The sequence below is a fragment of the Eurypyga helias genome, unplaced genomic scaffold, assembly GCF_000690775.1.
Source record: "Eurypyga helias isolate BGI_N326 unplaced genomic scaffold, ASM69077v1 scaffold7742, whole genome shotgun sequence".
Classification (NCBI taxonomy): Eukaryota; Metazoa; Chordata; class Aves; order Eurypygiformes; family Eurypygidae; genus Eurypyga; species Eurypyga helias.
In genome coordinates, this window is record NW_010233994.1 from 27,655 (window position 1) to 38,460 (window position 10,806).

General features: G+C 38.8%; 1 protein-coding gene across 1 annotated transcript in view; it reads right to left on the reverse strand.

Moving 5' to 3' along the window:
• Window positions 1–6,522: 6,522 nt before the first annotated feature.
• The window catches only part of FAM117B (family with sequence similarity 117, member B), a gene marked incomplete at its 5' end in the record, with an annotated part of 14,930 nt that continues 10,646 nt past the window's right edge, over window positions 6,523–10,806 (reverse strand). The window contains 3 exons of the mRNA XM_010161893.1: window positions 6,523–7,073; window positions 8,643–8,763; window positions 9,587–9,812. Coding sequence (XP_010160195.1) covers window positions 6,755–7,073; window positions 8,643–8,763; window positions 9,587–9,812 — 666 coding nt within the window. The remainder of the gene's footprint in view (window positions 7,074–8,642; window positions 8,764–9,586; window positions 9,813–10,806) is intronic.

Consider the following 10,806-nt stretch of genomic DNA (forward strand, 5'->3'; position numbering starts at 1 on the left):
ACGGGAAGGCATCAAATAGGGTGAAGACATTTGTATTCTGCTCCAAATTTCAAGAGCTGAGTGCCTCTTCTACATTTTAATGAAGTAGTTTCTGATTTAGGCATGAATTTACCCATGGGCCCTGGCTGTGAAATGTGAGCTCTTGGGAAGTTGATGCCGCCATGACATGTATTGGCTCAACCCTTTCCACTGATGGAAAAGCACAAGCCAGCCCTGCTTTGAGGGGTACACACTTGTCATCTCCTCAAGATCTTGGGAAATCTTCTACCTCTCTCTTCTTTCTGGAATGACATATAGCTGTCAGTGATTTTCCAGAATAATTGATCCAACCCTTTAAGAGAAATTAGACTCTAATATAAGAGTTAACAAGAAACCCCAAAGTACATATTTTTTTCTAGCTTGCTACTTCTAGTGTGAAGGAGTCCTGGCTCCAAATTCTGCTCATGGAGAGAGGCTTGTTTTGAGTGAACAGAAACATGCAGAATATGTGACTATTTCAACAAAGAGCCTAAGTACCTTCCAAGGTAGGCTTCAGCAGTTGCATTCCACTGAATCACAAGTAGTATGAACCTACCAGCAGAAATCCAGGTCTTTTTTCTCAGTCCTGTTCCTATACCTTCACTCCTAGGAGAATACAAGCTGAATCCTTCTGTTCCCAAAATCCAGGGACTTGTGGTGTCTTCCCCTAATACTGGAATTGTTAAGTGCTCAGGAACTGACCAAACTTACTAGAGATGCAATGAGGACGCACTGGAGCAATAACGGTATGGATTAATCAGAGATTTCCACCTTGATGAATTTCCTCTAAAAGGGTTAAAATTGCGTATTTTATCGGAAGTAAATGCTTAATACCCGCAGGAAAATGCTCAGGCAAATCTGCAGGCTGTCGGAGCACAGAAAACACCTTGCTACTAAAAATAAATCCAAGATTAGTCCATGGCCTGAAGTGATGACTTTTTATTTTAGGCAAGAAAAAAATAATATCCCAAAAACATTCCACTATTGCAGTTTGTAAATTTTTCAGTTTTCAATAAGAACAGTTCACAAGTCAGAACTCAAGATTCAAAATAACATTGTGCAAAATAGTACTGGCATAACTACACGTAGCAAAGAGACTAGTGTAACTCAAGAATTCCACTGAAATTAGTTGAGCTGCTCCAGTTTTACACCAGTGTATATCACCTCAGGATAGGCCCTTTGTGCAGAACATCCCTGGAATTCCTCTTGCTTGCAACAACTGCCTTACATGCAACAAGTAGCCTATCAGTACAACACACGCAAGAACACCTCCACAAGTTATCACAGTGTAACAGAGGAAAACATATCAGCCAATTTCATACAAAGGCAAATCCAATGGCAGTTTTGGACACCCCTTGACTGTTACCCTCAAAAATTGCACGTTTCAATAAATGAAGTAATTTGGAATAAAACCAAGCAATATTCTTAACTATCAATACATTTACACATAGAGTGGATGAGGTGTCCAGAAAGGTTTTTCATGGGTTTTTTAGCTTACTAGATTTTCCAGAGAGTTGTTTCAAATGGAATTTGTCTAAGAAATGTTAACTTGCAGCATTATCAGGCCAAGTCCTCTTCTGCAATTCAGACAGACCTGTCAACACTACCAGAGTCTCTGTAGTCACATACAAATCCCAACTATTAAACAAAGACCATACCTTAAGTATTTACTGATGACATGCAATGAAATCAGGCAAGCAGTAACAGGACTCCATTTACATTCAGAGCATTCAGAAAGAGACTGTTGCTGTACAGTTGGGGTACAGGACTGGAATTTCACAGAATACTTGTAAATAGTTAACATTCTCTCCCCACTTGACTTGACACACACAAATTAAGTTCCAAAACAATGCACCTAGGACATTCTTTGTATAAATAAAATGCTAATCGCACAACTGATTTTCAGAGTTGCTGAACATTCAAACTCACGTCAAGAAAATATACAGGTACATCTTGCAATAAGTGGTCATTTTGTTTTCCTGCATACCCAGGTTTAGGAAGACAATTCTGTAAGAACTCTTTCAACAGAAATGAAACCAAGTATCCCACAGTGCTTTTCACCTCTCTAGGTTAAGGACAGGCGTACCTTCTATCACCTGCTCTAACAGCAGACTTTTTTTTCCTTCAATACACGCCACCCTGGTTTGGGTGTAAGCCATAACCGTATCTTTAGGCTATGACATGTGATGAAGGGAACACGCTTAAACTATGGCATTATACGAAAGCACAGTCCTGACATTCTCAAGTGTTTGGATGTCAAGGGTCTTTTTTGCAGGTTGTATTCATTTCATGAGAACAAGTAAGAATGGCATACAAGCTTTGCTTTGGAGATATGTGTGTGTGCAGCGGTTGCAGATGAGAACAGGTCTGCAAGTCTGTCAAAAAAAAAAAAAAGATTCTTAAAAATACCGGTCCTGCCTCAAACCATGAAGATAAGAGCAGCCAACCTACGCAGACCATATGTGTGCGTGTGCACAACGAGTCAAACGGAAATCAAGATACCTAAGAAGTCTAAGAAGTCACCCTGCAGCACTGATCTTTAACTGCAAGCGTCTGGCGACTTTCTATGCCTTCTCCTTTCAGTCTCACAGAGAAGCTGTCAGGTACTCAGCAAGGAAATAGGGACATCACTGGCAGTGAGTTACTGTGAAGACATCAGTTAGCATTTCAGAGACGGCAGGGAGACAAGAGAGAATACTTCAGCAAGGAATTATTGCTGTACCACTGAATTCTGTTAAACTCAATAGGCTAGGCCTGAGGGAGAAGAAAGGTTAATGGATATGACTTAAGTTTTTTCTTCCCAAAAGGCTCAGTTTCAGTGTTTTCCAACAATCTCAGGTTCTGAATTCCAGTAAATTGTATTTTAGAACAAACCAAAAAATAGCCCTGAGAGTAAATATACTTTTAAGAGCTGCTATTGCTTTACATAAATCAAACACAGCAATCATTTACTTCCACAGTATGCAGTATTTTATTTTCACTCCCTTTTTTCCTCACTTGGGATATGTACATGCAACCTAGTATTTCTTTCCAAGATATGTGTACTCGAGCATTATTCATTACTCTTCCAAGTACTTATATTCGTTGCTACAGGATTATGGCACCAAGAAAGGAAAGAATAGCTGAGGCAAATCAAACAAAGAAGTCCTCTTCCCTTGTGCCTTGAGTTTTAAGAAAAGGATTCCAATAGTCATAGCTGCCACCACAGACCTTCAATATGACCTCCTTCCTTTGACTTACGCAGATTTCACAACTGGAGGAACACCATTTAGTACATCTCAAAAATCGACCGTCAGTGTTACTGAACACTGCCACCAGCCTTCAAGCGTGGCTAGAAGTGTAAAAATTCAAGAAAACAAGAGTATCAAGTGTGTCAAGTTGTGCATAAAAATAGACCTTTAATTCCTCTTAAGCTACAAAGTAGGCAATCAAGGAACTGACTAGGCCTATGCATAGTTAGGATTTGAAGTATGACAAAAGAACTTGAACTCCTTCAGTAAAACTGTGTTTGAGTAATGCATGGGTCAACCTCCCATAAAACTGAATATCCCGCTCTATACATAAAAGGATTTTTAAAAAGCTCCATGCACTCTCAAAGCTATTTTGAAATTTATTTAAATATTTCATCTAACAGCTCTGCTATGGCACAAGACAGCACATAAAAAGTTTAAGGCTAATTTTTGTATGCACATATGTAAAAGCTGGTCTCGGAAGAAGAGCTGTCATATTTTCTTAATTCTGAGTCTTTATCGTGGATTCATAATAAAGTAGAGCTGCCATGGCAATAGTAGAGTTGTCCTGCATATAAAAAACAGACTGAATGTTGTCCTGAATGCAGTTTGTTTTTATAAAAATCAAAAACCTCACACATTTACATTTGGTTTTTATCAGAGCAGCTCACTAATTTGTACAGTACATTGTCCAGTAACATACAACGTAAACTACCCAAGAGATGCTCAAGTATTACAACAACAGGTGCAAAAGACAGTTCTAGGGTAAGAAAGCCCACTGATATTTGGGAGAGTCACACTGTGATGAAAACAAACATCAGAATGCAGTTTTGGTGAAGTCAGTTAAGTCTCAAGGCTGTAATAAAGGCTATTTGTTAGCTTTAGCCCTTTGGTTCTTAACCATTCAGTTAAGATCTCCTGATAAAGCACTAGTCAGTTTGGCATTGATGGAGAAGCTCTTTACATGCTACTGTTACACAAACAGAACACAGACTTACACGCACTTCCTTCACTTGAATGATCTGACCTTCCATGAATCCAGCCATACCAGGTTTAAACAAACTTATCTGAAGCAGTACATTGTAGGCTTCAAATTGCACTGGAACCATTTCAGAAGAAACTAATTAATATCCACAAAACCTAGAAAAGATTATCAATTGGACAAATTATATAAGTTTAATGCACAAAGCTGCTTGTTTTAAACTCTCCCTCAACAACTTCAGTGTAAATCAGAGCTGTTGCTTCAAAATAGAGTTCTTTAGTCCCATATGCACAATCCTATCTATTTTGATGGGAAGAAAGATGATAATCCAAATTCTGCTTGTTTGCTAATTTAACAGGTCTAACATTTTAATACTTCACATTTTTAATTTGCCGAAGTTTCTCATAATGTTTAAAAAAGGGGCTTATTATGCTCTGAACACAACTTGCACATGCTAGTGTGATTTACACTTACTTGTTGAGTAAAGTGCATAGCTATCATAATAATTTATGTAGGATTTAAAGGAACAGTAAATGTGCACCAAAACTATGACTGTTATCTGCACAGGTATGCAGGTGATAGGTTTTTTTTTCTCCCAAGTGAAAAGTTGGCAACCAAATTTAGCATATTAAGCACTGAACAAAATTGTTATATTTGCAGTATCATCTTTAAATAGATGCAGTTATAAGGTGACCTGAGTATGCAACTGATCCACGGAAGCTATGTAAATGCAAGTCAGTAAGAACTGCTCATGTGTAACAGACCAATACTCAAACCCAGAGACTGTCCATGGTGACACTTACTTTGAAATTACTGAATCTAACTCTGTAAAAGAGGTACAAGGTCAACTTGTTTTGAAAGCTGATATGACAGTGGTAGTCTGATCACTGCAGGTTTTTTGTATATCTATATTGTATTTACTCAAACCCAAGTAATGCACTCCAGGAACACAAGAAACCTCACTGAAGTTCCTGAACAGTTTCCACTTGCAATTGCCTTTCCCCCCCATTTTCGTCTTTTATTATAATTTCAAAGGAACCATAAACTGCTGCATATCAGGACAGACCAGGTATCTGAAAATCCTGCTTTAAATGCCAGCCTAAATTGCTAGTCAAAAAGGAAGAATGTATCTGCTGCTGTAAACTTCTGCGTAACAGTTACCATGCCTGATAAACCACCACCTTCAACGGGCACACAAAACACCACTATGACAAAAGGCAGGAAATCATGCACAGATATTTCAGTATTATGTGGTCAGGGTCTATAATACAGTGATGAGAAACATCAGAGCAAATTTGTGCCAAGAGTGATTAATGATTCAGGCTGACTAACTCCTTAGGTAGCCAAGCATGCCTGTAAGAGGCAAGTGGCTTATTTTCGGAAAGGAAGAATACAAAGTAAGAGGATAATGTCTTTTTTTTTTCCCCCACCCTTGCACAGAAATCCTACGGACAAGTAGAACAATACTGTGGCAAGTGCTTTAGAATGAAATTTTCCAGCCAATCAACCAAGAGCGGTGGAAATTCTGTGGAGGAAGGAGTTTTAAGAATGTGACTTACCTGAAGCACAAACTTCCAATATCAAGAAAATGTACACTATATACTAACATTGCTTTTTGGATACTCTTCTGTTTCAAAAATGTCAAATGTATTAACTTGTCTTATTTTGTTTAGGGCTGAGGCTGTTAAGCAAGGTCACATAATTTGAGACTGCTGAAATACTTCAGCAATCCTTTGGTCCAGGCAGCTGTAAAACAGCCAAGTAAAAAAGAACCTTCCCTACAAAACAAAAAAAAAAAAAAAGGGGGGTGGTGGGTGTCATTACCAGGAAAGTGTCTTCTAAACACCATCCGCTACACACCAGAAAAGGCAGTTTTTTGTTACAAAATACATTTTCATACAAAAGACATCTTGCAAAACCATCTGATTGCCACTCCCTCTGCAGATTACAATGGTAAATGGGATCAGCTGGTTGGTCTTGAGATTTGTTTTAATGGGAAGGAAAGAGTCAAGGGACACACAGCATTACAACAACTGGTGCTTTAAACAGCAAAAGATTTTGACAGTCTTTGTTTTCACCAGTGTTTAAAAAAGCCAGAGAGAAACAGAACCAGAGTCTTCATAAGCAGATAGTGCAACAGAGTATCAGCTGCTGCATCCTCCTGAACTTCTCAATGTGCTACCAAACTGTCAATTATATAAACAGTTCAATTAGGACAGTTCAATTGTTACAACTGGTGCTTTAAACAGCAAAAGATTTTGACAGTCTTTGTTTTCACCAGTGTTTAAAAAAGCCAGAGAGAAACAGAACCAGAGTCTTCATAAGCAGATAGTGCAACAGAGTATCAGCTGCTGCATCCTCCTGAACTTCTCAATGTGCTACCAAACTGTCAATTATATAAACAGTTCAATTAGGACAGTTCAATTGTTAAAACAATGCAAATTGTGATCAGAAAGGTCCAGTCAACTGGTTCCATTTTTTTCCCCAGTAGTTGCCCAGAAAAATGTCAAGACAAGATCTATGTCTATTCTTCCTCTTCCTCAATATGTCCCGACTGCTGGAGTAGAGAGGTCTGTGGCATTATTGTACTTGTTCCACGGGAGATCCTGTCTTGATCCATGTTTGTAGACAAGGAAGCCATAGCAATGGGCTGTAACAAACTGGGTGTCATGCTGGAGGAGACAGTCAGGCTGTGTGCAGTGCCCTTAAGTGTGAGATCCTGTGTGGGAAGAAGTGGCTTGAGGATGCTGACAAGACAGAAGGCGGAGCCACTTTTAGGAATGAAATTCACTTTATTCTTGTCAGGGCAGTAGAAGGCTGGAATTTCATGCAATGGCTTTGGCCTAGAAATAAAATACACACAACAGTTTTAAAATTCCTTTGAACAATCGAATTCTATCAATATATTGCTGAACACGTCACCAGAGACAAGCTGAGGTTTAACCGTGAGGTATTTCAGCTACTCAATGTCTTGGTGACACTCTCACCACATGGCAAATGGCAAGATGGTTTAAACTGCTTGTTTACATGCACTACAAGATAAACAGCAGGTCCTAGGGCAGGCTGTCTATAAACCCAGGGAGCACGCTAACTGCATGTTGCACATCAGAAACCCTGCCCATGAATTGGTGCTTCCAAGATATGAGAAAGTATTCTTGATGATATTCTCCAGAAACTCACAAGCCAACAGTTCTGCCCCACATATACGCTCTTTATACAGCAAGCCTTCTGAAAGAAAGCTGACATAGCAATCTTCCTAATACTGCATATCTCGGAGCTGTTCACAATCACAAGGGGATCCCCTTGTCTAGATTAATGCCAGATATTTACATGTTCACCTGAATGTGGCCTGAATCTTTGCAGAAGATGAGCCAATCTTACTTAAGAACAATGCAGAGAGTAAAATGTAGTATGCCCAAAGTGGCATTCATGATGAAGTACCTATAACCTGAGAAAACAAGTTTAGATCCTGACTTGCAGTTTTGCCATCTCAACATACAATTCAACAAACTCAGAGGCATGCTTTATAAAAGAAAGAGCTGGAAGGGAAATTGTGGATAGCACAGGAATTACATTAAAGATGGACACAGATGGCAATCTACTAAGCTAGTCCAACTCTGCTTTAAGACCAAACTATGGGAATCCGTTCCAAAGCCTCTCTTCCCCACTGGAAAACACTATGGAGAAGCCAGAGACCTCTCAAATCTATTTGCAGAGATTAGAGATGGAAAATACTCAGAGGCAGCTATAATTTTTAATTACTTATCCTAGATGGCATCGCTGAAGTAATTTAGGCATAAGAGAAACAACCAAATAATACTACTTGTGTGATGAAAAGAAATTTTAAACTATAGGTTAAAATTCTTTCACCGAAGTGACACAAGGGTATAAAAACTCTACTGAAAAATAATGAAAACTTAAAACCCCCAGAATATTCCCAAATAATAGAAGTTGGCTTTTTCAGAATACTCAGAGGCAAATTAACTCCTTTGGCACTAAAATTTTCACATCTACATAGATGTAGCTGAAAAGAATACAGTCTTCAGAGTCTAGATTACCAGATGTGCCTGTCAAGCTGTTGAGATATTAGCTGATGTATCTGCATTTCAGTTTCTTAGTACATCTCTCTGTATCTGATTATTTGGGTTCATCCCACACTACCTGCCAGGTAAGAGGCAGTACTTCCAAGTTACACTGGGTTTTAAAATAAAAATCTTGAGGCTTTTTTTAAGACAAACTTCCAGCAATAAAACACATTCATATATACCAGTTTATAGTCACACAAAACAGATCAGGCTGTTAGCATGGCTTTAGCAACTGGACTAATAATTCTGATCTGACACAAAATAGATAAACCAATGGGTAACTCTGAATGCTGAATGTTATTTCTTATGTAGTAAAGATCAACTTACAAGCTTTCCTCAAAGACTTTCACCTTTTCACAGCCCTCTGGAGGTTCACGCTTGAACATGTAGCTGTTGTTGGGTTTTGGTGAGGTAGCGTATTTTGGCAAGGGAGAATTATTCCCATTCTCTGCAGAAACAGGGTACGTCATTACTTAAATGTGTCACACTATAAAAAAAACAACTTATTATTACCTTTATCTCCCAAATTGAAACCCATTCCCTTACAAATGTTATAAAACTAAGACATTTTAATTCACCTCCAAGTCTTCATTTGCATACAACTCTCTTATCTCAATCCCTTTCCTCCTTTCTATTTCTCCGTATATCATTTCCAGACTCCTCTGCAATATCTGTTCGTTCCTGGACACTTTCCGTTTGTAACTACAAAACTGAATCTCCGGTCCTGTGACATCCCATCTAGCCAAAACAAACAGGCAGAAGCCATATTCCTTAAACATCAGAACAGGTTTATGCTGAATTATAAAATTCTCCTAGTATATATCTCAGAGGATTTCTGGTAAAAAAAGAATAATTAAAACCCCCAAACAGTTAAACTCTTCTAGGTGCATGCAGGAAATGCTGGCAGGTTGCCCATTTTGTCTGAGACCATAAAAAAAACTGACACAAGCAACAGGACTAGCTTACTTTGCTGTTCCACCTATCACTGTACACTGGTGTTTCTTCAGCTTGCTGAAAGTATTTCCAAAATCTATTATTTAAAAATAAAAAATTGTTGTGGAAGCACATTCCTCAGTCACATCTATCCAGCTTCAATTACAGAGCACTAGATATATCGGAGCAATTTAGAGGGAAAAAACCAAGATCACTTACAAAAAAAAACCCTGTTCTACCATTTCTCCATGGATGTAAGAAACAAACCCCCTCTTTTACTACGTGTTCATCCACATAACAAAGTTTAGCACTGTTGAACTTTTAAAGTTACACAGTACCTTTATCTCTGGAATCAGCAAGAAGATCATCTGTAGAACATGGACTTTCCTCACTGCCTTCGTTAGAGATGGTAAGAAATGAGGTTGGAGATACTGACTGGGAGCGGCTGCTGTTGTTACTACCCCTGTCTGCTCCACCAGGTGTTTGGGTATCAATGCTGCGAGTACTACTACTACGCTGAACCAATGGAGGTGGTGCACGGTGTCCATCTGGAATATCTTGAGGCTGTTAAAAATAAGAGGTATCAGATGGCTGCCCTTGTCCGGTTAGCAATTTCCTTAAATCCAGTCATGCTGAGGGATCTTTCAGGTTTCATAAAACTGTTAGAAGTAGAAAATTTTATTCATTATACAAGACTCCAACAGAAAACAAGGCAGGTTCAGAAACTAAAGACAATAGCTTTCCAGATTTCACAGAATCATTGAGGTTGGAAGGGATCTCTTGAAATCACAGAAGTCCAACCCCCTACTCAAGCAGGGTCAGCTAGAGCAGTCGGTCCAGGACCATGTCCAGTCAGGTTTTGAGTATCTCCACCGACACTGATCCCACAACCTCTCTAGGCAACCTGCTCTACTTCTGAGGACCCTCACACATTATTAAAAAAAAAAAAAAAGTGTTTTTCTTGTATTCAGACTGAAGTCAATGTTTTTTTAATTTATGCCCGCTGCCTCTTGCCCTATCATGGGGCACTACTGAAAATAGTCCAGCTCGCTCCTCTTCATTATTGCACATCAGATATTTATACACTTTGATAAGATCCCCCTGAGCTTTCTCTTCTCAAGGCTCAACAGTCCCAGCTTTCTCAGTCCCTCCTCATATGAAATATGTTCCAGTCCCTTAATTAGCTGTGTGGCCTGTATTTCTGATACATTATTACTACTTTCTCTGCTCAAGGCTCAACAGTCCCAGCTTTCTCAGTCCCTCCTCATATGAAATATGTTCCAGTCCCTTAATTAGCTGTGTGGCCTGTATTTCTGATACATTATTACTATTTTTACCTCTCAAAATACCTAAAAATAAAATGAAAGTTAAAAATGGACAAGTTACACTTCAACTGGGACAGGGACAGTCCAGCATGGGCAAAGGAAAGAAAAAGTTAAGACAAAAATTCTCAAAACAGACCTTTTGTCTTTTCCCCTGTTTTACTTAGATTTCTTATTTTATTGGAAAACTAATTACATCACAGTAATCACAGAGGAAAAAGGTTCAGATTCAAGCT